This window comes from Neomonachus schauinslandi, chromosome 6 (genome assembly GCF_002201575.2).
Source record: "Neomonachus schauinslandi chromosome 6, ASM220157v2, whole genome shotgun sequence".
NCBI lineage: Eukaryota > Metazoa > Chordata > Mammalia > Carnivora > Phocidae > Neomonachus > Neomonachus schauinslandi.
Genome location: NC_058408.1, coordinates 89,395,989 through 89,423,333, shown reverse-complemented (window position 1 = coordinate 89,423,333; position 27,345 = coordinate 89,395,989). Strand labels below are relative to the sequence as shown.

The following is a 27,345-nucleotide window of genomic DNA, read 5'->3' as shown; positions in this document are numbered from 1 at the left end:
ATGGAATTTAAAAAGTCACCTGATGGTGGATGGGGCTGGGTGATTGTGCTTGTCTCCTTTTTCACTCAGTTTTTGTGTTACGGATCTCCGTTGGCTGTTGGAGTCTTGTACATAGAATGGCTGGACACCTTTGGTGAAGGGAAAGGAAAAACAGCCTGGGTCGGATCCCTTGCAAGTGGAGTTGGCTTGCTTGCAAGTAAGTGGATAAATTTATGCTTCTCCTCACTCCTTTATCATTTAATTAGTTTTGTTGCATCACTAACACTGTGCAAGGCATAGGAGGATATTTTGTTTAAGTATAACATATTTCCCTGCCTTCATTGAGATTGTAGTACCCTTTCACTATAATAAATCTATGTGAAAATACAGGGTTCCATAAGATCTTCATTCATCTCTTTATCCATTTATTTGCTGTTATGTGCCAGTCAGTGTACTAGATGCTTATAAAAAGATGGACAGTAAACACACTGTTCCTGCCCTTAAGGGACTCACAGTTTAGTGAGAGACACACATACTTCCATGAGTACGAATGACACATGAACATGATGGCATAGATCCAGGCATGTCCAGTGAATGCTGGCGACCAAAGGGCCACACGATGTCAGGCAGTCGTAAGCAGTTCCTGTATGATTCAAAATTACTCCTCTGCGATTTAGGTACACTGCACTCAAATTGTATGAACATCATTTGTGTCCCCTTCATAAGAGAAGTGTGACATGGCAAGGGGTAGTCCCATCTCACAATGGCGATTCTATTCAGAATTCTAATGCAGTGTTATGCATGACATAGATGTGATGTATTTTGTCTCCAAGAGAGATGTTCTTCATAAACATTTATATATGATGTAATAGTGATTCCTATCATCTTTAGAACAGTAGAAAATTTTCATTTACCTTTAAAGGATGAAAATCATATGGCACTTCAGTTTCTGAAGTAATAGTTTGAACTCTGCAGCAGTATTTAATGATCACATAATTTACTTGGAACTATTTAAGCACAGGTATGCCAGGATGGTTTGGAGTCAGTTGCCCTGGAGTCTCTTCCTGTGTACTATGAAGTTGACATGGTTCATTGAGCAAATCACAATCTCTGTTCTATGGGAATATACAGAGAAAATAAGGACATTGAATGTGGTGATTTGTAAGGTACTTTTCAGCTCTGAAATGATTTCATGAAAACAAAATGCACTAGCCGTACCTTCATTTGAACATAGTGTCTTTCCTGATCACTAAAGGGGACTTCTTAAAACAAAACATAAACATTTGCTTCCAATTAATGTATTACCTTGTTAAATTAAAAGCAAGACTTGAAAAACAATGCTGGATCATCTGGTCATGCCAGATAAGATAACTAAACATAACTAACAAATGAAAATAATACTGTCATTATGAACTCAAGAGAAACAGGAAGAGTTTGCTCAAGATTTGTTTGAAAGAGTTTTTCAAAATGCGGTTTGTTTGCAAAGTACAAATGGATGATAACTGATATGTTAATATAGGGGTTTGCAGGTATTGATTTCTAGAAAATGATCTGGTATGAAGAGGACAGAATTTTTTAATGTTCTCCAATTGGTCACCATTTCTATTAGCAAATACTAAGTTACATTTTTTAATAAGATTTTATTTATTTATTTGACAGAGACACAGCGAGACAGGGAACACAAGCAGGGAGAGTGGGAGAGGGACTTGATCCCAGGACCCTGGGATCATGACCTGAGCCGAAGGCAGACGCTTAACGACTGAGCCACCCAGGCGCCCCGCAAATACTAAGTTAAACAGAAATGTCATTACCTCATCTTCCAGCAAGGGTCAGGGATAATGGAAATGATATCTCAGTTAGCACATACTCAGAGAGCAAGTTTTTTCACTAACTCTGTCCAGGTAGGAGTTGAGGGTTCAGAGAAGCTGAGAGCTCCTTAGGGATGCGTGGGGCCCTGGTGGTCAGAACTCAGGCTGAGACTCTGAAACTGAACTGCAGCTCTGCACTTTCTCCAAGCTCCCTCTGCTTCAAGGGCCATGAGCGGCCCCCTTAACTTGTAGGCAGGACCAGCTATGTAATTTGCAGGCCCCACTGCAAAATAAAAATGCAAGGCCCTTTGTTAAAAATTAAGAATTTCAAGACAACAACAGCAGAGCAGTAAATCAAGGGCATGGCCCTTGTAAGAGCTGAGCTCTGTGCAGCCACAGTGGTCTCAAGGCCACGAAACCAGCCCTGCATGGAGGGGTTACGGAAATAGAGCATACCTCCAAAGGTCAGGGGAGAAAACAAGTACTGGGGGGACCGTTGAAATGAAGCCAAATGCTAGTTCAAGTCCTGGCACTAAGATTATTTAGCTGAGTTACCTTGTATAAGTCCCACTTAACTTCAGGCTCATCAGCTAGATGAGGAGGCACTTGGATCAGCTAATCATACCCTTTGAAGGTGAACATAGAATAAAGAGACCAAAGGGTTTAAGAATGAGGGAGTGGTAGGAAAAAAATGATGGCTGCAGAGCTACCGCTGATAGGTGTGTGTGTGTGCACAGGTGTGAGCACTTTAGTCTGTGTCTGCTGAACATGTGTGATATTGGCCTCCCTTGGCTCTTCAGAGCATAAATTAAAGGACAGGTCCTGGAAACCATGATAACGAAGTATTAGCAAGAGGTGTCTAGCAGTGTGTGAACCATGTCAGCCCTTTGTTGACAACTTTGTTCTACAGAGAAATAAACAAATTAATACTACCTTGGAAATGGGAAAAGTATAGCTCGTGTTGGTAACCCAAATGGTTATCAGCAGCACCTCCTCCTGAACCAGGGAGGTAGCTAGAATCATCTATAGAAATGGTTAAGCATGTAAAGGCCACTATTCGACCCTCAGACATTCTAATTCAGTCAGTCTATAATGGGGCTCACATATGTGAATTTTTGTAAGCCCAAAAAGTGATTTTCAGTTGGGAACTACCACTGGCTTAAGCCCTCTTGACTTAGATTTCAACCTTGCACTTTTTGATAATTCTCCAATGTATGATTTGCTTTGACTTTGTAAAGGGAGCTACTGTAGGTTTCTGCTTGATGGTAGCACTGCTCATGCTATGTAAAAGATGAAAAATAGTGTCCACTGACTCTGATTCTGGTGAAAAAAACACATAAATGGACATCTTTGTATCTTTTTGATAAAATATAATATATACATATGTGTATATAGATTCATACACTTTTTGATAAAGATGGGCTTTATACATACATATATATGTGTGTGTGTGTGTATTTGCTCTTTTTTTTTTTTTAAGATTTTATTTATTTATTTGACAGAGAGAGCACAAGCAGGGGGAGCAGGGGCAGAGGGAGAGGGAGAAGCAGACTCCCCGCTGAGCAGGGAGCCCGATGCGGGGCTCGATCCTAGGACCCCGGGATCATGACCTGAGCCGAAGGCAGATGCTTAACCAGCTGAGCCACCCAGGTGCCCCTGTATTTGCTCTTAAATTCAGGAGTATATATTAATTACTCAAGCTTGTCTAAAAAGACAATTGCCTACCAATCAGTGCAGTGGGGTGGGGATGGGGAGCGGTTCTGGGAGTCTTCATTTTAATTAACTCCCCAGATGATTATGATGCAGGCAGACCCTATTATATCTGAGAAACATGAGTTATTGTCTTTACCCAGTTTTGTCCAGAGAAAACATAGTAGGTGTCATCCTCAGTTCTGTGATCCAATGCCTGGAGCTTTATAACTGAGCAAGGCAGAGAAGAATAAGTACATTTGTCAAGCAACATCTATATTCTACCGTTCTTGTGCTTGTCCCTTACGTTCACTAAGCACCCCTTGTATGCTGGTCGCAATACCAGCCACTTTCACTTACTTGATCTTAATTGAGCCTCACAACATTGCACTGAGGTAGGCATTATTGTCCTTAAATTTTAGTGCCCAAGATGCCCACATGAAGATGAAGCCCAAGATAAAGCACATTCTTTATGACGAATAGTGGCATCTGTTCAGCCTTTTTCTTCGTCTTTAAATTGGGGACAATAAAAGTACTACCTTATATGATTGTTGTGTAGAATAATAGAGATGGGGCTTGGTATATGGCAGGTGCTCAACATATATTAGCTATTAGAGGACAAGAATCAGCTGCAGATAAAATTACTTTTGCAAGCAGTTCCAACCAAACTGTGGAAGCTGCAAAAGAGAGGGACCCTTCGGAATGAGAGACAAAGATATTTCTGGGGTGTTGGGCTGGAGGGAGAACTGGAACTTTGGGAAGATTGTGTCTGAACATCTCAAATTTAAAGGCCTACCCCTTTTCTCTGGCAAACCTAGACTTGGACAGTAGCTCACAGTAGCATATCCGAACAGAGCAAGACATGCACTTCTTTACACTCTTTATCATCTTTTTCATTCCTTCTCTTTGAAACTTGAATAATCGAGGAGAAAATACTTCCTCTCATCTGAATTATTTGCTTGTCCAGATGATCCTTGGGATGAATAAAGCTGGGAATTTGGGTTATACATAGTAAATGAGCTCACCTCCATTACACACATCTATAGAGTCTCCTCCATGCTCAGGATTCCAAGACAGAAGACATCCCCTGTGCTTATAAGGGATTTTAGTTTCAGGGAGGAGAAAAAAAAGGCTTACTGACAATTTGAGGCTTCAAAAGTGCAAAGGCAAAGCAATGTCTGGAGTTTTATAGAGATGGGTTGTGAGGTGGGCCAGATGGGAGGATGGGCTGTGCATGGTGGGCCATCAGGGAGCAGGCCATCCACACGGAGTCCCTCCATGCAAAGGCCTGCAGCATGCACCTCGGGATGCATTCTGGTAGAGTAAATCTGGCTGCAGAAGGAGGCATTGTGTTGGGAGATGTGATGGTCAATGTCCACTTGGTTAGGCTATATTCCCGTTAGTCAAACACCAGTGTAGGTGTTGCTGTAAAGGTATTTAATTTTTTAATTTTTTAATTAAAAAAATTTTTTTTAAGATTTTATTTATTTTTTTGACAGAGACACAGTGAGAGAGGGAACACAAGCAGGGGGAGGGGTAGAGGGAGAACAGGCTTCCCGCTGAGCAGGGAGCCCGATGCTCCAGGGGGCTCCATCCCAGGACCCCGGGATCATGACCTGAGCCAAAGGCAGACGCTTAACGACTGAGCCACTCAGGCACCCCGCTGTAAAGGTATTTTATAGTTGTGCTCGAAGTCCGTCATCAATGGACTTTAAGTAAGGGAGATTATCCTAGATAATTTAGGTGAACTTGATTCACTCCATTTAAAAAGACTTAAGAGCAGAAATGAACTTTCCCAGAAGAAGAAATTCCATCTTCGGACTATAGCTTCAGCCTGTGCCAGAGAGTTTCAAGCTGCCCTTCCTGATGGCCTGCCCTATGGGTTTTGTACTTGCCTAGCTGGGTCTCACAATTGCATAAGCCAGCTCCTTGCAATAAATCTCTTAACACATATCTTCTGGTTCTGTTTCTCTGGTTGAAACATGCCTGATACGGGAGGGATGGAACTGAACTCAAGGGCTGTTCGTGGCCCTGCATTGTTTTTGGATGAGCTAAAACACTTTTCGGTTAGATGTCATTCTTCAAATTCAAGAAGGGCGGGGCCATTTTTCAGACAACAGAGTTGCTGAAACAGCAGGGAGACCTTTTGTTCCCTATTTTTGTACTCAAAGCAGATTCAACAGTCTCTCCCCTCCCTTTTCTCCTTAATTCCTCCAAAGGCCTGCAAACTGATAATGAGTCAATAAATCCGCCCTCAGGTTAATACGGTGAGTCACTACCGCCAGCTGGGCTTGCTAAATGAGTTGTGAGGGCTGGCAGAGTTGCTTTTGAGGCTATCTGGATGATTTTACTCCCAAGCACTGTTAACTCCTTCAAGTAGGACTGAATTTCTGCCTCTTACAAGGATTCTGTTGCATTGGCCAGTTCCCAGGATGCTAGGCATTTCCAGGATTTGGTGAGAATAACTCCGGGTTTTGCTTCAGCTTTCCGTACTCTCTGTAGATCAGCAAGCCAACCAACCAGCAAGGCAGTGAGTACGCAAGAGATCAAGGATTTGAGTGGGTTTGGCTCCTTAGTGCCTTTCTCTTCCTTTAGGGAGATGAACTTGAAATTCTGGTCTCAGCAGGAGGAAGGGGTGAGAAACCTATAAGAGTTTGCTGGGCTCCCTGCATTGTGGGTGGAGGGGTAAGACTCTCATGGCCCAGTCATCTGCTCTGTTAGGAAATGCTTGCTGTGCTGCAGGCATACAACCTGGTTACTGCTCTATTCTTTTTTTTTTTTTTTTTTTTTTCTTCTCACTGTACTGTCAGCCTACTTACGGCTTCAGTGCAGTAGGCCTGGCCATCCTACCACTCTTGGGATTCTGAAACTTTTTAGGAGAAATAAGTGCATGGAAGTTGATTTGTTTCCCAAAAGGCATGATTTCTTTCTCAAAGCTATCTTATAATAATGATAAATTGGAAAACCACATTATGTTTCCATTTCCTCCATTTAGAATTTTCATCTCTTTTGTTGATATAATCATACTTTAGGGCCCAGTTCAAGGCTCAGTTGTTTTGGCCCATGGTGCTCTCCTTTTTCTGAAATCCCCAACACATGATTTGAGCTTTTCTTTTGGTGCCTCTTGTCCGTGACCTTGGATTTTAATTGAACTCTTGTGTGTTTATTTTGTCTTCTGGTTTGGCTCTTGGATTGTGTGTCGTCCTCTTGGTGTCTTCTACCATGGTATGAGACACCAGTGCCACGCTGTCCAACAAAGCAACCCCCAGCCCCATGTGGCTCTTGAGCACTTGAAATGTGGCTAGTTCAAGTTGAGATGTGCTAGAAGTGTAACAAATTCATAATGGATTTCAAAGCCTTACTATAAAACAAAAGACTATAAAATGTCTCATTAATGATATTGAAATGTTGAAATGATAGTGTTTTAGATGTATTGAGTCAGATAAAATGTATTGCTAAAATTAATTTGACTTCTTTTTGTTTTTCTAATGTGCCTACTTAGGGAGTTTAGAATTCCATATGTGGCTCACACGTGTGACTCCTTGTATTTCTATTGTGCAGTGTTGCTCTAGGGGACACGGGGTAAATAGTGAAGGAACGACAGTGGTCACATATTTAGGTTTTTGTTTGATGAATGCAGACCTAAGTATAATGTTACCAACGTACTTTAAAATTTTAAGAAGTGTATTCTTCCTCCATGCTAATTTGAACAGCCAGCAAAAATTTAGCTCTCTTGTTTCTTCCTAAATCACCCTGAGGGATGAAGGAAACAATTTCATCACCTACTTGTAGATCTTTCTGACTTCCTTATAACAACTCATTCTTGTCATTTTCTTAATTCACCCGTGATCATAACAAAACACTTTTTCAGTTAGAACTTTCATTTTCATTTCCCTTTTTATTCCCTTTATTGGCTGAAAATTACCTCAATCAGTCTGATTTGTGGATGGCTATTAACACATTATTTTATATTTTTTGTTTCATTTTGTACTTACGAGGTTGCAGTACTCAAAATCCCATCCTTATCTTCCTTACTTTCTTTGCTCCTTACTTTGGTTTGTAGGGCTATTCACTAATATACAGGTTCTTACATTTTTTTGAGTGAATGTGCTCCCATTGTGCCAAAACTGTGGCTGGGAGAATAGAATATCTTGTAAGAGCCCTGAATACCATACGCTGGGAAGGAGAGAGCTGTTCCCCTCTTGGTGCCCCACCCTGTCATCTACCGTCCTTAGACCATTCTGAGCCAGCTGCCTACTACTGAACATTTAGCCAAAGACTTTCAGTTCAACCAGCTCGTCAACTTTCATCTCCCAGACGGAATGTAGTAATAGTAATAATGGCTCCCAAACACCAACTGACATACAATTTTAGTTTCAAGAAACATTTTCACTGAAGGCGAAATGAATATAAAGGCACTGATCCTCTGTGTGTGTGTATTAGGTTCCCACTATCTTCTTTCTATCTTACATTTTATTCTCAAATGATGTATCCTTCTCACTATTTCCTTATTAAAAGATTCCTTCTTCCTCCTAAATGAAATGGCAGCGATAATGGATGGTGATTACATTTAAAAAATGACTTGTTAAAATAAAAAGATGATGAAGCTTTCTTCTTCCTTTTTTCTAAAGTTTTACAGCTTTCCATAAGTGGAATCACTGGCTCATATTGAGTTAACTAACTTTTGTTCCAAAGGCCCCTTCTGCAAAGTACAAGACTTGAAACATTGTAAGAAATTTCCCCAGAGAGTCATCCTTTCATTCAGTTTATCTCTTGAAACTAGTCCAGCACTGAGGAGTACTCTATGGTTTCTCATCTTGGGAAACTTGCCTGCTATTACCAAGAGCTAAGCATGTAAATGTGTCACGTCTTGCAGATGTGACTTAATGGTCAATTCCAGTTATACTTCACCCTGATTGTTATCGATGAAATATGGGCTACTGTGGTTTAAATCTATGTAAATAGAATCTAGAAATACTCTAGTTTTAAGGATGAGAATAAAATAATTTGCTCTGACTTTTAAACACCAAAATGACATGAATGTTACATTTTCATCTGCCATCGATTCATAGAACTACTTAAGCTGTAAGATATTAACAAAAGTACGTTGGTGTTCTTTACTAATATTTTGATTTTTAGGAAAAAATTAAGGTGTCAGTTGAAATACTTCCCAGTTGGGAAGAATGCTAAGCTGACTTTGGCCTTAGCCTTGTCATTGGTTGGCTATGGATTCTTGGTCAAATTAAGGGATCTTTCTGAGTTCCAGTTTTATCATTTTAAAAATGAGGTGTTTGGACCTTTCCAAGGCCTCTTTCAGCTCTAAAATTCTGTTTATATCTCTGACATCAAGATATTTTTCTAAGTAAACAGCAGATGGCAGTATGAAAGTAGAGAAATTTTAAAAAAGAGTTTTCAGTTTACTGTTTTGTCAGTCAAAGAATTTTTGCTCATTTCTTTCCTGAGCTTAATTTTTTTCAAATAATCATGTATTTGACCAAAATGATTTATGAACTTATCACATAGTTGATAATAATTATGTACTTATTAGCATGTAATAGTTACAGTGTAATTGTACATGCTATGAAAATTATTACCCTTCATCCGCACCCCTAGTTTCCCATACTCTGCATCTCCTTGTGGAGTTATCATGTGTTAAGGAGCATAGATTTAAAGTCCTACTTTGAGGATGGAACTTGAAACTTTTCAGGTATGCCAATAATAATCATCTCTGTGTTTTAATTCCATTGGGCTTGTTAAATTTGTTGACACTGACTCTCAATGTCAATGTCAATGTTTGGTAAACAACACAGAAGGATCATGCTTTTATGATGTCACACACCCATTTATGAAATTTGACCCTTAAAATCATTTCTATTTTTGAAGTGTCTAAGTATTTCTCATTGGGTATACAGACAGCTCAACTACGGATGATAAGTTTGGTCTTTCAAATGGATTTTCCTTTTAAAACACAGGCACAGATTATTCCCCTCTGTTTATCATACAAATATATCAGTCTCCTCTTCTGAACTGGCTCACATAGAAGGCCTGAAATGTCAGGGGCCAGTTCATGACCAGGGAGAAATGTGGGAGAGCTGTACGTGTTGAGAGCTATGTGGTATCTCAGTGGTCATATCCTGGTCTTAAGTGGGCACTTGAGAGATTCTCTGGTATTGGCAGGAATGCTGGACTTGGAGTGGCTGGATCCTGGCTCTATCACTTATAAACAGTGTAACTCATTTCTTTGTTTGAGGTTACTGAACGAAAGATATATACAGAAAAGTGTGCATATTCTGAGTACAGCTTGATGAACTTTTCACAAACCAAATTACACCCATGTAATAATGTGAATATTCACATCAAGAAACAGAACATTGGTAGTACCCTAGAAGTGGGGCCATGCTCCCTTCTGGTTATAACTCCCTACCCATTACCAAAGATAACCATTATCCTGACTTCTATCACAGATCAATTTTGCCTGTGTTTGTACTTTCTATAATTGCAATTATGCAACGTATTCTTTCTTGTGTTGAGTGTCTTTCATACCACATATGTTTATGAGATACTTCTGCATGTGTAGCTACAGATCATTCATTCTCGTTGCCATATAATAGTCCATTGTATGACTATACCAGAATTCACTTACGTTTTCTATTGCTGATGAACAATCTGGGTTTCTAGGCTACTATACATAGTTCTGCTGTGAACATTATATACTTTTAGTACAGGTATTTCTATTGAGTGTATACATAGAAGCAGAATTTCTGAGCTATACCGTGTCATGTTCAGCTTTAGGAGACAAGACCAGCAGTTTATGAGGGTTCTGATTGCTTCCTATCCTTGGTAACACTGTTGTCTATCTTTAGCCATCCTGGTGATTGCACTTTTTAAAAATTGGGAATAATAATTTGTACCTTGAAAGGTTGTTGTCAACTTAATTAAGATGTGTTTCTCTTTGCTTTCAAGTCCTGGGCTCTTTCTTCTGCCATGGGCTTGGACAACCTCTCTGAGCTTCAGTTTCCTTCCATGTAAATAGACTAATGGGCTGAATAATCCTTAATGTCCTTTCATTTCTGATAAGCTTAGCTCTGTAGTTGTAGGGGCTTTCTAGGTACACGGCTAGTGGGAAAGAATTTCACCATCACTTAAATCCCATTACTTATCCATAGTTATCCATGTTGCCCACTTATCCAGAGCACAAATCCGGGCAGTGTCACTGTTACCTGTTACTCAACAGTGTACTTCTTCCCACAAATTCCAGGTTACACATAGAATGTAGGACAGTGGTACTGACGGATTCATACCGGAACAGGTGGGGTGCCTCTCCATTTGGCCTCACCTGCCAGAATATTCTCTAGGAAATGAATAACCACCCCTCCATCCCTCTATAGGGTCATATTGATGATCACCCTTGTGCTGGAAAGGAGCGCTGGGTAGGAAAAAATGCATGGAACATGGAGGAGGCAAAATCCTCAGCATAGTATGATGGTTAAGATGCTGGGCTCAGGACTCAGACTGCCTGGGTTTTTACTTCTTCCTCTGTTACTACTCTGGGGGCGGCTGCCATTGTCATCACTGAAGAGCTAGCATTGACTGTGAATTTCCTTGTGTCAGGCCTTGGAATCAGCTTGACTTCTGTGCTCTCATTTGTCTTCACGGCAACCCTATGAGGTGGTACTATTATTACAGTCGTCAGATGAGGAAACTGAGGCACAGAGAGATCAGAAAAGTTGCCTGAGATCAAATTGCCAGCAAGTAGTAGAGCTCCACTTTGAATAAGGTCAGACTCCAGAATGCCATTTCTTAACTAGGTGGCCTTATCATCCGGAAACTTTAATTTCCTTATTAAAAATGAGGTGAACAATAGTATCTACCTTCCTGGGCTGCAGTGAGATTAAAATGAAATGTGATTGTTTATATGAAGTATGTCACAGGGTGTCCAGCACATAGTAAATACACAGTAGATGTTTATTGTTAGTGTTGTTATTGTATGATGGAAAGAATCATTTTAAATTTATGATGGGATGGATCCTCTGATTGTGGGAAGGAGGTTACTGTTGAATAAGTGAAGGTTTCATTTATTATTTTAGGTCCTGTCTGCAGCCTCTGTGTCTCCTCTTTTGGAGCAAGACCTGTGACAATCTTCAGTGGCTTCATGGTAGCTGGAGGCCTGATGTTGAGCAGTTTTGCCCCCAATATCTACTTTCTGTTTTTTTCCTATGGCATTGTTGTAGGTAAGAAACCTGGTCACTATAATTTTTCTTTTTCTTTTCTTTTTTTTTTTTTGTGGTTTAGGTTTTATTTCATCATCATAAACTGAACTCTGCAATCCAGCTAGACCTGGGGATAAGGAACCATGGAGCCCGCAGAACTGCAGCGAGAGCACAGAGATTCTGGGGTATTTCGAGCAGGTGGGGGCGGAGGGGTGCTCTCCCGAACTACAGAAGGAACTATAATTTTTCTAAGCTTCAAGAGTTAGACGTCATTTTACCAAGTTCAGCTTTATTATTCAGTTAATATACGGCATGAAAATGATCAAAAATAATTTACTTTCAATGACCACTTCACCAAAAATTACTGCCTTAGTAACATGTCCGCCCAATGAATCCAAATATTTGAAAGGATAAACATGTTTTATCAATGCACATTATGTTCTCTTGCAAGGCACAAGAAGGTTTTTCATTTCAGCACTGCACAAAAAAGGCAAAGAGAGAGGGGGGAGCATGAGACTGATAGCACTTCTCACTGACTTAGGAAGTGGTCCCTTTCACATGGCCCGTTAAGCAGGGCTCTGTTGAGTCGTTTGTGTTCTAAACATCCTGTGCTTCCAGGGCCCACATCACAAAGTTACAGCAGAAGTAAAAAGTAGATTTTAAAACACATAATTATTATTATTATTATTTTAAGATAAGGCAAGAGTGAAGAAAAACTGAGTGGTGGGGATAATTGATGATGATATTGATTATAGGAGAGGAAAAGTAGAGGGCTCTTGGCCTGAGAGGACAGTTTTGGGGCAGATGCCTTTGTGATGTATTATACTAATTGTATTCAACGTTCAACATCATCAGACTAGTCCTAGGGGCTGTTGGTAGAGAATTTGAAAAAGATGATTGCAGCTGTCAAAGTTTTTCTTAGTGTCTGAAAGAACCTAATTTTGTTGACTAGTGATATTCCTCTTTTTTACTTGGGACTGTTTCCCGAAGAATACATAATAGAAATAAGAACAGCTAATATGCACTGGGTACTTCCTATGTGCTTGGCTCTGTGCTGAATTCTTTATCTGACCTCAGTGAATCTTCACAAGAACTCACATTACAGAGAGGGAAAGTGAAGCTCAGAGAAGGGAAATTACTAACTGAAGCTATATAAGTAGGAGATTTGGGGTTGAATCCACTCAGTCTGACACCAGGTCCTGACCTCTTTCACATTTTTGTAACTATTTTCGGTGCTTTTCAAACCCTTGAAGTCTATTTTAAATTTAACTACATACTCTAATACTGCTGAGACCTGAATCCCATGTTAGTTCTTTGAGAACATGCAGTACATTTTTGGGATTTTATATTTCCTATAGTGTTTAATACAGTTTTGGAATTTGGGTACAAATACATTAATCTCTTGTGTAAAATTTGAGAGTCTCCACTGAATAATCATTTTGCATTATTGTCTAAAGGCATAAAAATAAAAATGTAGGTATCTGTGTTTATGCATGAATATTGGATTATTCCTTTTAGGACAAATCCCTTTTTACATAGAAAATTGAATCATTATGCCATTGATATGATTTGGGCATTTCCCCCAAACTCTGGACTACACATTTAAAGTTTCATGGGATTTTCCTCTTCCACATGGTTTCAAGGTTAATCTAGGCATACGAAGTTGTTACTGACTTAAAAATTGATGAGCAGTGAGTGATACCATAGCATTTGCATTACCTGTAGATAAAAATAAATTTTTAAGAAGAAAAAATTGGCTTGCAATGTCTAAGAGTAATATACATTTGATTGTGTTGGAAGAATATCTAAGGATGTACAGAAAGAAAAAGATAGTATTAACTAACTCCCATAACTAAATTTCAATTTCTGCAGCAATGGAGGGAGTTTTATCAACCTGTGAAGTTATTTTTTGATTTGGCTTATGTTGCTGGAACCTTTTGAGAACTAACTGTGCCCCCCCGCCCCCAACCTCCATGAATCCACGATTTTCAGTTAAGATAGGACTTGAGATTGGTCTTGGCTGGTGCTGGTGTTATAGGGCTTCCACTTGGCTTTCTCCACTATGATTAACTCTTACCCCATTGGCCAAGGAACAATGTAGAGGGTTACACCCACCACCATGAATGGGTGAGCCATTGAAATATCAGGAATTGGATGGGTCCATGGACTCAGTGGATCCATTGTGAGCCAGACCTAGGGCATGATCCTGTATATTACCTGGCCCCCATATGACCGCATTCTAAGGGAAGGCCACGTAAATGCTTGAGGCCCCTAGTTAACTTGGCAGCTCATGTTCTGTGTCGACCTAGATTCAAAGGGTATCCCACTTTCCCAAGTGCACGAGTACCTATATAAATGGCCATTATTACCTTTGGGGAAGCATTTAGGGTACTGTTATATACATACTTGTCATAGAGTTTATTGTAATGTCCTTCCTCCTGGAATCCCAGTCTCTCCTTCACTTAATGATTCTGGGTCAGAAAACAGGCTCAGGTCTGAAGACTCTGATTTGGCAATAGGTTCTGAATCCCTGCAACTAAGAAGCAATTGTCAGCTCGTGGAGAGAGTGCTGGGTTTAAGGTCAGGAGACGGAGATTCTGTGAGCCTGAACAAGCTTGATGACAAATGGCTGTCCCTTATCTGTGAAGGCAGGCTGGGAAACCTACCTCACAAAGGTTTTGTGAAGACCAAATAAAGTCAAGTGACATATAAATAAAAATAAAACAAATAAAAGAATTGAGTTGGATTTCAATTAATAAAAAGATCGCTCTCCCTGGTAATTATTGGGGCCTTGTTAACTACTCCTAGCCAGCAGATAATTAATACTTATTACCATGTTTGACGTCTTTGTGTTTCTTTCTTTCTTTTTTTTCATCAGTAGGCTCATAGTCCAGGGCTCATTGAATATTTCTAGGATAAATAAATGAGATAATACTGAACAGTGATACTTCCATTCTATCATCATTTAGAATAGCCAGTTGAAAAGGAAGTGACAAGAAATTATTACGGTCTAAACTCATTTTCCTTTTTGTATTGAGTTCCTTAGAAAAAATAAGAAAGATTCACTTTAATGATAATATTAATTGAGCACTAGTTCTGTGCAGAATTGTATACTGAGCATTTTCATTTGCCTAGGATGAACTAGATGGTCTCTTAAGAGCGACAGTATGTGGAGGGAAGGAGCAAACACCGAGAGGCAGGCGCTGGGGTCCAACCATGTGGGTTTACCTTATGTTATTCACTTGCCAAGTCTGTTGACTTCAGGCAAGTTACTTAGCTTCTATTTTCTCATTTTTAAAACTGAATGTAATAATGACATCCACCTTCGGGTTTTGTGAATTGAGGAGGTAATGCAATAAATGTTAGTTAGCACAACCGTTAATATTAGTTTTGTGACCTTGGAAAATTATTTAATCTCTCTGAACTTCTCTTTTTCTTTTTATTGAATGACTGCACGAAGCTATTGTGCCTGTTTGTGAGAAGCACAAGGAGGTGTTTCATACATCCCTTCCCTTAAATTCCTTTCTGAACACTTAGTTCAAGACCACAGCAGCAGTTTTTTGCTACCGAGGAAGCTTTATTGAATCAGCAATATTTGTATAACAGCTTAAGAAGATAAAAAAAGAAATTAAAGCTTTTTCATATGTGTAATTATAATACACAATATCAAAAAGGATACCAAAGTGTATCAATGGGCATAATTCTGTTTGACCACTTCATTGATGTTTTAAAAGGATCATCTTGAAAATACGATGTTATCTTGTTCCGTTTTTATAGCTAACATAAAATGGCCGTTTCCCCCTTTTCAAGTGACTGCAAGCCACACTGCCAAACCTGGGGATTCAGGCTTCTATTTTCTCAATTACTTTATTAAGTCAGGAAAAAGAAAGTGGGGTGCAGGGTGGGGGTGGGAAATATGTGCTGAATGAGTTGCTCAAGTGTCTCCCCAATAATTTCTTTTTGCTTTTCTGAAAAGCCACAACTCAAAATCAATGTCTTTTGTCTCTTTTCTTCAGAGTATACTGTTTTTTAGCTACCTAGTTAGTGTTTTCTTACTATTCCTTCTTGGTCTTTGGAAAAATTCAATTTTCTCTTTCTTCGTTTTCATGGTAATATCTGTGTATGTAGTGAATCTGCTCAGCTTATTGAGATCGGGGAGGGAAAAGACCATGTTTGCAGACAGTCTGATTCTCCTGCTCAATTACAGCAAATGAGATCAAGGTCATTTCCTGAAGTTCATTTTAGCAGTTAGAGTTTTATAAGCCTTTTTGTTTTGTTTTGTTTTTAATGGTTATATCATTAAAGATAGTCCTTTTATCTCTCACTGATGCTCAGTTGTAATAAAGAACTATGATTTTCTAATTAGTCTGAGGCTGTTATCGACATAATGCCATAATACTCAGGTAAAAAGTTGGTTAATGGTTACTTTTTAGTATTTGTTATATTCCAGGCACAGATGCTAAATCTTTTACATTTTTTTAAAGATTTTATTTATTTATTGCCAGAGAGAGCGAGAGAGCACAAACAGGGGGAACAGCAGAGAGAGAGAGGGAGAAGCAGGCTCCCTGCTAAGCAGGGAGTCCGATGCTGGACTCGATCCCAGGATCCTGGGATCATGACCTGAGCCGAAGGCAGATGCTCAACCATCTGAGCTACCCAGGCGCCCCAATCTTTTACATTTTTTATGTCTCTTAATCTTTACAGCTATCTCATAAGATTGTTTTAAAGATAAAGGAACTAAGAAATAGAGAGTTTAAGTAAATTCTCAAGTCCCCCAAGTCGCCCAGCTAGTAAGAGATAGAGCTGGGATTTGAATCCAAGCCTGACTGATTGCCAAGCCTGTTCTCATAACTAGTCAATGTCATGTTCAGAGTATTCATGCTAAGGTACAAAAGTCAGAGAGAGTTTATTAAAAACGCTAGCCAATCGCTTGCACTTTTCAACTCTTCATGCAGATGTTTGAAGCTAGCAGCATAAAAGTACCTGCATTTGGATATGCTAAACTTATTTATCTTATTCGGTGCCTTAAGTTACCTTCCCACAGTTTCATTTCTAGAAGTAGGTATTTCTAGAACACTATATGTCATTGCATATCCTAACCTTTGGTCAGGATAATAAATCGTCTTGGCTCAACTATTCTAAGAGGTGGTTCAAATACTTGCTTTAAAATATACAGAAGGGGAATTCTCCCAAATAACAGGTCCTCACACTACAGTGGTCACTGTCCTGGTTTGCCCAGGACTAATGGGTTTTCTAGGATATGAGACTTCTGGTAGCCAAACCGGGAATGTTCTGGGCACTGGCCCTTCCCCCGACCCCACACAGTATTTGGATTCTGCAGCCTCACCCATATTGCTTCTTAAGATTGCCACGTTGAAATGTACTGTTACTAAAATGTTTCCTTTTCGTAAAAGTAATACTGCAGGGAGAAGTTTTCATATATAAATGTAGGGGCTTGATATGTATCTATTCAGTTACATGCAAAAATATGTATATAATGGAAGGATATTTTAAAAAATTCATAGACATTTTCAAAAATACATACACGATTTCAGATGTTCTATTGCTTGTCTTCCTAAAATAGATCAGACTTCCACTTTGCATGCTTTTATTCACATGCTAGTTCTTTAGAAATGCTTGCTTTATTTATTCTAAATTTGAAGCATTTTATAATATCAGAGTGTTTTACTTCAATTATATTTTCTTCTCTTAACTCTCTTATCAGTTTAATTGATCTAGGTATTTTTTTAGTTTATAGGTAAGGATTGAGAAAAATGAGAAAATGAGGAAGTTTAGTGTGATTTGCCCAAAGTATCATCTTATAATGCATAGAAGTAGGAAATTAGTTCTATCTTTTTTCAAACCATATAATTCTAATTCCGTCTTTCTACTGATGCTATCCTAGTAAATTAATTATTGTGAAAGAAAAAAATCTTTAATGTTTTTTGAGGTAAGATTTAATTTCTGACTAAAGTAAAAAGTAAAAAAAATCAGCATCATTGAAGTGGGGAACAGATATAAAGAAATTATTTAAAAATACATGTACACACACATACATACAGAGTGACTGTGTTTGTTATATGTATAGAGACACAGATAGGAAGAGAAAAGATGCAAAAACTCAAATGAGATTTAGGGGGAAAGGTAGTAGACTAACTTCTGTGGGGAGTTGATTCAACAGATTTTAGAAACACTCTGTGCCAGGCTCGGACCTGGAACCAGGATACTTGGATGAATAAGGCACAGCCTACCTTCAGATAGCTCATTGCCTAGTTGGGGGAATAAACTTGTAAGTTTGCAACTTGTAGCACAGCAAAATAAGTGCAATAATAAAATGAAACCAACATTCTGTGCAGGTGTAAATGTACCTGTGGGGGAGGGGGTGCTGAAGCAGGCTTCATGCAGTTCATGCTTGAGCTGAGTCTGGAAGGACAGGTAGGATGTGGTCAGGTAGGCGTGGGTTTCGAAGGGGAATGAGGGGGGTGGAAGGAGGACACTGCAGGAGCTCAAATGCTCAGAGGTGTGATAGACCGTGGTTAAAAGTGTTTTTACAAGGGGCGCCTGGGTGGCTCAGTTGGTTAAGCGACTGCCTTCGGCTCAGGTCATGATCCTGGAGTCCCGGGATCGAGTCCCACATTGGGCTCCCTGATCAGCGGGGGGTCTGCTTCTCCCTCTGACCCTTCCTCTCTCATGCTCTCTGTCTCCCATTCTCTCTCTCAGATAAATAAATAAAATCTTTAAAAAAAAAAAAAGTGTTTTTACAGATATTTGTTTAAGGACTGCAGAAGTCACGTGGATGGGTGCAAATACCTCAAAGCATGGTGTGCACCAAAGACCGGATGACAAAATGTTTTTATACGGACTTGACTGTTGGAGTGTGACGTAATGAGAATTGTATGACAGCAGCTTAGAAGATAGATTGATGGAAAAAGAAAAAAAAAAAAAAGGAAGACAGATTGGTGGGAAAAGTACTGGAGGCTTGAGACAGTGATCAGGAAGGCAGAATTCATCTCAGAAAAGATGAGGTGGTGAACAGAGCCAGGGCGGGGCAGAGAGAGAGAGGGAGGTTAATAATTTAGGTAGTGGGTGTACTAAAGAGCTTCTGTCTGGTTTGATGGGAAGAGATGAGGGAAAAGAGGCCTCTGAACTTGTGGTCTTGCCCAGAGGTGTGTGAAATGGAACATAAGGTGTGGAAAGGAAATGTCAGAACATGTAAATAAATTTAGCTTTTACCTATTTAAGGAAACAATAATATTTTACTAATGTTTTTGCTTTGAATTGCTAGTAATATAGGTATTTAGTTTAAAAATTATACTGCAGGCTGATGTGAATCAGTGACTTTTTTTCACTGATAGGAGTCTGATTAAAAATGATTGGAGACCAAGGGATGCTTAAAGACAGTGGTTTCCAAACTTTATAGTGTTGGGACTTTTTACACTCTTTTATGTAGGACCCCAAGGAGCTTTTGAATATATGGATTATACTTATAGATATTTATTCTGTTAAAATTAACTGTATTAAAAGCTGAAAAATTTGAAAATATTTGGTTAGTAATGCATTTAAAGATAATAACAAACCCAGTACATGATAACATAAATAATGAACTTGTTATGAAAAATAACTCTATTTTCTAAAAGAAAAACAGAATTTAGTGAAAAGAGCTGCATTATTTCACGGTTTTGCAAATCTCTTTAATGTTTGGCTTCTTAGAAGACTTCTGGATTCTCATATCGGCTCCGTACGCAGTCTGTTGCGATCTGTTTTTTTGATTGAAGTGTATGAGGTAAATCTTGTCACACACAAAGATGTAGTTGGAAAAGGGAGGAGTTTTTAATAGCCTTTTCATGTAATTGTAGATATTCTTCTTTGATACTACACCAAAACTTGATGAGTGATGGTTTTCCACCATTAATTGTAATATGAAACCTGGTACCACATCAATATACTTTTCATACTCTGTTATATTAAACCCAATTATTTATTCTGCACTTTGCTTTTTCTTTTTTTCATTTCTTTTTTTTTATTTATTATAATACCTAACCTTTATTTTTTCAAATTTTTATTTAAATTCTGGTTAGTGAACATACAGTGCAATATTGGTTTCTGGAGTAGAATTCAGTGATTCATCACTTACATATAACACCCAGTGCTCATCACAAGTGCCCTACCCATCACCCATCTAGCCATCCTCCACCCACCTCCTTCTGTCAACCCTCAGTTTGTTCTCTAGAGTTAAGAGTCTCTTATGGCTTGTTTTCCTCTCTCCATTTTTTCTTTCCCCCCCCTTCCCATATGTTCATCTGTTTACTTTCTTAAATTCCACATATGAGTGAGATCATATGGTATTTGTCGTTCTCTGACTGACTTATTTCACTTAGCATAATACTCTCTAGCTCCATCTACATCGTTGCAAATGACATATTCTGCACTTTGAATAGATCTTCATTCAAGCCTGATTTTGTAATATCATGAATTGGTTATTTGAAAAATATTGGTTCACTGAGTTATGAAAGAACTTATAAATATTGTTAAATTTCATTATACAACATCAAAAATCACTTTTGTTACTACCACCAGCAGACTCATCAGAAAACCTTTATATGTTAGGAAGCTGTCCAAATTCATGGTCATGGATACAAGTTTTCTAAAATTCTATTTTTTTCTGTAATGTTTGGATTTTATCATTGGTAACAATTATTGCCAGTTGTCTCCCTTCTTAGTTTGTTTTCAAAAAGATATCTGCCTAATACCCAAGTCTGAGTAACTGTAGTTTGTCTGATATTCTTTCAAATACAAACAGGGTTACACAGGAGAAGAGGGGCTATTTGAGCTGGCTACTAAAACAATTGCATAAGGGCTTTTCCTTGTAACAATTGTTGGAATCCAAATGAAGCATTTTTAAAAAATTTTGTTTGTTTTTATTGTGAGTAGGTGGTTATGTAGCATAACTTGATACCAAAGTTTGGTACCAATACCTTGATTTGTGCTAAGGCCCTTGTGGTTTTACTCACCATCTCTTTTGCTCCCTCAGTGTAAATGTAAACACAGTGAAAAAAAGCAGAGATCATGTTAGTGTTACAGTAGTTCCCCCTTACCCATGGGAGATACAGTCCAAGTCCAATGAATGTCTGAACATGCATAGTAATGAACCCTATGTTTTCTCCTATATGTACACACCTATGATAAAGTTTAATTTATAAATTAGGCACAGTAAGAGATTAACAACAATAGTTAATAATAAAATAGAACAATTATAACAATATACTGTAATGAAAGTTAAGTGAAGTGGTCTCTCTCTCAGAATACCTTGTTGTACTGTACTCACCCTTCTTGTGATGATGCAAGATGGTAAAATGCCTGAGTGATGAGACAAAGTGAGGTGAATGACGTAGGCGCTGTGACCTAACGTTAGGCTACTACTGACCTTCGGACCATACGTCAGGAGTATCATCTGCTTCTGGACTGCAGTTGACTGCAGGTAACTGAAACGATGGAAAGCAAAACTGCGGATAAGTGGGAGACTAGTTAAGACTATGAGGAAAATAGTTGTGACTTTATGGACTCTAGGAAAGATCTTGGAGATTCTAGGGACCCCTCTGTAATAACTTCCAGTTTAAGGTCAGCCTGATACAGATGTAGGAAGGCATCATGCTAACTTTTTCAAAAATTTAAGGAGAAAGCATTTCAAGTTTCTGTGACATTAAAAAAAAGGTGAAATAAACTTAACGGAAACCCATGGCCTTGAAATCATTCTTAAAAATGCCTTTTTTTGGTCTCAGGCTAAAAGTTTAAAAGTTGTTGTTTCAACTTTTCTGACATTGACATTTAGCAATCCGAAATGTCTTTTTTTTTTCTTGTCTCTAATGCCTCACATTTGACAGAGCCCTGACAACCAAATTACAGAAAAGTAAATTCATTCGTCCTCCAAAGGCTTTCTGATATATAGTCTCAGCTAAGGGTGACATTTTTTGGTTTTGAAATTGATTGTTTAAAAACAGTTTTATTTCATATCTTGAAGTGTCCTATATACACATAGTAACTGTATAAATCAATCCAACTCATGTCTTAGTTGATGAGATAATTTTTCCCCTTAAATCATATAAAAAGGGCACTTTATGTTAAAAAGTTTGCTTAAAGCGTAATTGTTTTAGTCTATCTCATTTCTTTAAGAAGACTTTTTATGGAATCACAGATGATCCTCTGGGTCTTAAGTTGTTTAAAATGTTAATTTCCTAAAATAGTTATGCAGTATATTCGTAAAGCCCATGTATTCTTTCTAATCATAGTTTAGGTACCAATTAAAAGTAATGAAAATGATCTTAACTCATTTAATGGACCACGGTTAACTATAGCTATGTGTTTGTTATAGAATGATCCTCAAGAGCAGATAATGTTGCAGAGGAAAGGCAAAAAGCCATGAGTTAGAAGCCAGAGGAAAATTTTATGAAAAACAAACTGGGTTTATCAGGTGCTAAATAGGAAAGAAAAGATTTAAGCTAATAAAAGCCTTGGAGAAGATCTGGAGATAAATATTGTCCTTGGGTCTCAAGAAAGGGAAATTTAGTAATGTACCTTTTTTTAATTATAAGAGAATTTCAAATCTACAGAAAAATAGAGAATCATATAGCAAAAGCTGTATGTTCCACTTAACAGTTGTTAATATTTTATTGTATTTGCTTCCTTTTTTGTTTTTGCATAGATATTTTAAACTAAATTAAAGACATTTTACTCCTAAATAGGGTAGTTTGCATCTCTGAAAGAAAAAAACTTACAAATCTATATTTTACTGTGATGGGATGATCTGAGAACCCCAGAGGACTTGTGGGGGGGTCTTTGTTTTGTAGACTGGGGTGTGCAAACTATAACCTCTCACAAAATAGCTTGGACCAGTGAAGGGAACTTTCTCAAATTGTTTAGAGCACTTTGAGGAGGAAGGGACACTGAGTTCAGGGCAAGGACTTGGAATAGAAACAGAAAGGCACGTTTGATTAAATTTTACTATTTGGTGACTTAACCATTGTCTTTATCTGCCCGCAATGTCTTCATTTAAATTTGCATTATTCATTCATGCTTCAGAAATTGGACTTTTTTTTTTTTTGACTTGAGCCCAACCTTAGGATGGGTGTGGAGTGAGAGCTGAGCCTACCCAAATATGTTCATTGGAGCTGCACAACTGACATCTAAAGGATCCAGGAATCCATGCTCTGAAGAGTTTTAGCCAGTCAGAAACGGAACGGCCCACTGGAGATACTTAGTCTTTTTTGTTTTTGCATTGAAGTACTATAGTCTGTCTTATTTATGCAATGTCTTCTTATGTTTAGGACTCGGATGTGGTTTATTATACACGGCAACAGTGACCATTACGTGCCAGTATTTTGACAGCCACCGAGGCCTTGCCCTTGGCCTGATTTCAACAGGTACATTTTCAAAATAAGTATAGCATTGTCACTATCCAGCCTTCTAATCAAAGTCAAAAGTTACCAAACACAGATGTTTAACCAATCACTTCCCAGCTCCCACTTAGGGAGTTTTTACTCGAGTTTTTTTACTCTAGCCCGAGAAGGAAGTTTTTACTCTAGCCCGAGAAGGAAATGTTATTTTCCACTGTGAATAAGCGTGTAGCTTCCAGAAAATCCTAGGATACATATACGAAAAATCTGGGGCATTTGATGACCAATATAATAAAGGAAAGAGAAGCTTATGGGCCTAGTCAAGTGAGAGTCACAAGCTGGTGAGAGCTTTACTAAAGAAGCAGAGTGCACTTATGTGAGTCACCTTCTCTCTGGGAGAGGTAGGAAAAATGCCAGGAAGGTGGGGACCCCAGGGCTCCATCAGGAAGCTTGATGCCGACATCTCGCCATCTCCCTTTACTGCTGAGTGTACAGTTTTTTCTAAAGTCCTGATTTATGAACGCATCTCCCTGGCCATGTGCATATCCACATGACAGCTGTTGACTCTTGTTCTTCCTTTAATAATCAAGAGATGATCACTGGGGGGAAATGTAAATAAAAAAGCCTTCTGGACTTCCTCTGATGTTTTAACGTGGCCTTGCACTTTTCAGATGGATTTTTTCCTAAGCTGTTTAGGGAACTTATCAAAATTTTCTGTGGCCAATATTTTATGAGTTTGCTTAGGAGACAGAGATGTCAAGTTGAGTAAAAGTTGTACGTTTACATATGCTACTTACTCGTTAATGAGCACGGGGTCCTGGGAGGTCAGATTTCCAGAGAAACCGAGTAAGTTCAATGATCTTTCTGGCAACAGAATCCAAACTAATGTTTTATTCCTGAGGCCAACCCAGTGGCAACAAAGTGATTCCAGATTGAATTAAATGGAGCGGGATATTTACCAAAGGTGGCTAAAGGAAGCATTGCCAGGTGAGAAATGTGAATTATGGTCTAAGAGGGGACAGGACAGGGCCAGAGTCTGAGGACACGGCTGGGCTGAGGCAGAACTGGGAGAAGAAATAGCAAAAACAGAAGACAGAGAACCCAAAGCAGTTGGAATTTTGTTCAAAGAACCTTACAGGATCTCCTGCAAGTGTGGGAGAAAGCGTGAGGGTGGGCATGAGCTTAAAGGACAATAGGTCTTATGTGCACTCTATTTTGGTAGAGGCATTGTAATGTAGCAACAAACACAGACCCCGGACCCAGAAGACCTCGTTTTGAATCCTACCTGCGTCACTCACTTGCTGTCTGGTCACAGACAAGTTATGTAACCGTTCTGTTCAGTTAACTGTGAGTTAAGCCTCAGTTTTCTGAACTGTAAAATGGGGATAATAGTACTCATCACATCAAGTTATTGGGAATATTAAAGGAACATATGTGTAAGGCACATAGCAAGGGCTCCAAAACACGGACTATTGTAATTATGACCTAGGTTTCCCGTAATGTCCAAATTCATGTATGCTGACGATGCCAGAAATTGTATGCTGTATGCTTTCACTCAGTCTAGAAAGGAGGGCATGAGGGCCTGGGCCATGGCACACTGAAGTAAAAATGGATCGACTCTGGACAGTTAAGATTTGGCAGAATTAAGGAGTTTTTAGTTTCAACTCACAGGGAGCTCAGTGAGGCAAAATTAGGTAGAATCATGGATCTAGTTAGTCCTTTTGGGCTGTGATAACAAAGTACCGTAGACTAGATGGCTTATCTACAACAGAAGTGTATTTCTCTGTTCTGGAGCCTGGGAATCCGACATCAGGATGCCCGCATGGTGGGGTTCTGGTGACAGACCTCTTCCAGGCTGCAGATTGCCATTTTCTTGCTGTTTCCTCACATGGTGGAAGGGAAGGGGGTCTCTCAGGGGTCTCTTTGATATGGGTGCTAATCCCATTCATGAGTGCTCCATGGGCTTATGACTTCATCACCCCCCAAAGGTCCCACTTCCTAATACCATCATGTTAGAGGTTAGGATTTCAACATATGAATTGGGGTGGGGGCACAGACATTCAGCCCATAGCATCCACATTCAGTGAAAGATGACAAGCAAAACAAAACTCACAGCAGAATTTTTTAAAAATTGAAAAGAAACCAAAAATCAAAATATGTGAAATATTGTGACCTCACTGAAAGAAAGGAACATGGGCATGAAACAAAGATTTTAGGGAAGTGATCTTGTTCCCTGGTGAACAGGGGTTGGTAACTAATGTCCACAGGCCAGATCTGGTCTACTGCCTGTTTTTGGAGAGCTCATGAGCTAAGAATGATTTTTACATTTTTGTATAGTCAATACAAAAATCAGAATAAGGATGTTCCAGGGCATATGAAAATTATGTGCAATTAAAAATTCAATGTCCATAGATAAAGGTTTACTGGAATATAATCATGCTCCTTCCTTTACCAATCTTATTTGGCCGATATTAATAATGGTTGTTCTGAGAGTCCCAAATTTATAAGAGATTAAGATTGAACAGCTCTCATTTCCTTTTTAGGTTCAAGTGTTGGACTTTTTATATATGCTGCTCTGCAGAGGTTGCTGATTGAGTTCTATGGGCTGGATGGATGCCTGCTGATTGTGGGTGCCTTAGCTTTAAATATATTAGCCTGTGGCAGCCTGATGAGACCCCTTGAGTCTTCTGATTGCCCTTTGCCTGAAAAAACAGCTCTGGAAAGTGTACCAGATCGATACTCCATTTACAGTGAGAAAGGAAAGGACCTGGAAGAGAACACAAACGTTCTTGGAAAGAGCTATGGTGCTGAGGAAACACGCAAGAGCACCTTGGCCAGTGGTGGCCTCAAACAGGAGAGTCTACTTCATAAAAACCCAGCAACAGTGGTGCACGCAAAAGAGGCTGAAACATACAAAAAGAAAGTCGCAGAACAGACATATTTTTGCAAACAGCTTGCCAAGAGGAAGTGGCAATTATATAAAGACTACTGTGGAGAAACTGTGGCTCTTTTTAAAAACAAAGTATTCTCAGCCCTCTTCATTGCGATCTTCCTTTTTGACATCGGGGGATTTCCACCTTCTTTACTTATGGAAGATGTGGCAAGAAGTTCAAATGTGAAAGAAGAAGAGCTTATTATGCCTCTCATTTCCATTATTGGTATTATGACAGCAGTGGGTAAACTCCTTTTAGGGATACTGGCTGACTTTAAGTGGATTAATACCTTACATCTTTACGTGGCTACCTTAGTAATCATGGGTCTGGCCTTGTGTGCAATTCCATTTGCCAAAAGTTATGTCACATTGGCAATACTTTCTGGGATTCTAGGGTTTCTGACTGGTAATTGGTCCATCTTCCCATATGTGACCACAAAGACTGTGGGAATTGAAAAATTAGCCCATGCCTATGGGATATTAATGTTCTTTGCTGGACTTGGAAATAGCCTTGGACCACCAATTGTTGGTAAGATGTTTCTTAAAGTCAGTCTATTTTACTGTTCTTCTTTGTAACATCCCTGGATATAGAAATCCAGATTGTAATAGTAGCACAGATTAGCACAAAATAAATCTGCATAGATGTCTCCTGGTAATGATTTATTCATAATCACTTTGATATAGTTGAAAAGGCCAGTATACTTGCTCAGGGAGTTGTGTCCATTTTTTATTTGGGAGAAACTCAAAATGCCTGTTTATCCTTGTCCAAATTATTTGGGAAGTTCTCTGCTGACTCCCAGTAGTCTGCTATAGAGTACATGGGGTAATTAATATATATCCCGATCCTTATTGTATCGAAGATTGATGAACTTAATGGAGGATGGGCTTCCCTTTCATACGATTTCTATCAAATTCACTTATTTCTTACTCTCTTTTCAGGTTGGTTTTATGACTGGACCCAGACCTATGACACTGCGTTTTATTTCAGTGGCTTCTGTGTCCTGCTGGGAGGCTTCATCCTGCTGCTGGCCGCCTTGCCCTCCTGGGACACATGCAACAAGCTGCTGCCCAGGCCGGCTCCAACAACCTTTCTGTACAAAGTTACCTCTAATGTTTAGAGGAATATTGGAAGGCGCTACAGACTTTTCTCATAGCAGAATTTCACTGTGGCTGACTCTGAATGAAATTTTTTTTTTTTTTTTTAACAAATCCTATTCTCTATGTACTGTATATGTAGCTTCTATCTCCCGTATATATTTTTTCCCTTTTTTTCTTTTTCCAAGAAGTGGGACTCATTACTCATGAGTTCTTGATGATGTAAAAATTTTGGCCTGCCT

At 39.0% G+C, this 27,345-nt stretch overlaps 1 protein-coding gene across 1 annotated transcript; it reads left to right on the top strand.

Moving 5' to 3' along the window:
• On the top strand, positions 1-27,133 carry SLC16A9 (solute carrier family 16 member 9). Its single transcript, XM_021699921.1, has 5 exons — positions 1-196; positions 11,564-11,707; positions 23,008-23,103; positions 25,620-26,537; positions 26,948-27,133. Exons 1-5 carry the CDS (start codon positions 1-3, stop codon positions 27,124-27,126), a joined length of 1,533 nt encoding a protein of 510 aa, XP_021555596.1. The 3' UTR covers positions 27,127-27,133.
• Positions 27,134-27,345: the final 212 nt, after the last annotated feature.

Bases quoted from the DNA above. Each gene is read 5' to 3' on its own strand.
- SLC16A9 (XM_021699921.1), top strand. From the start codon at position 1: ATGGAATTTAAAAAGTCACCTGATGGTGGATGGGGCTGGGTGATTGTG. The intron at 197-11,563 runs GTAAGTGGATAA...TTATTATTTTAG, and splicing joins TGGAGTTGGCTTGCTTGCAA to GTCCTGTCTGCAGCCTCTGT. The intron at 26,538-26,947 runs GTAAGATGTTTC...CTCTCTTTTCAG, and splicing joins CCTTGGACCACCAATTGTTG to GTTGGTTTTATGACTGGACC.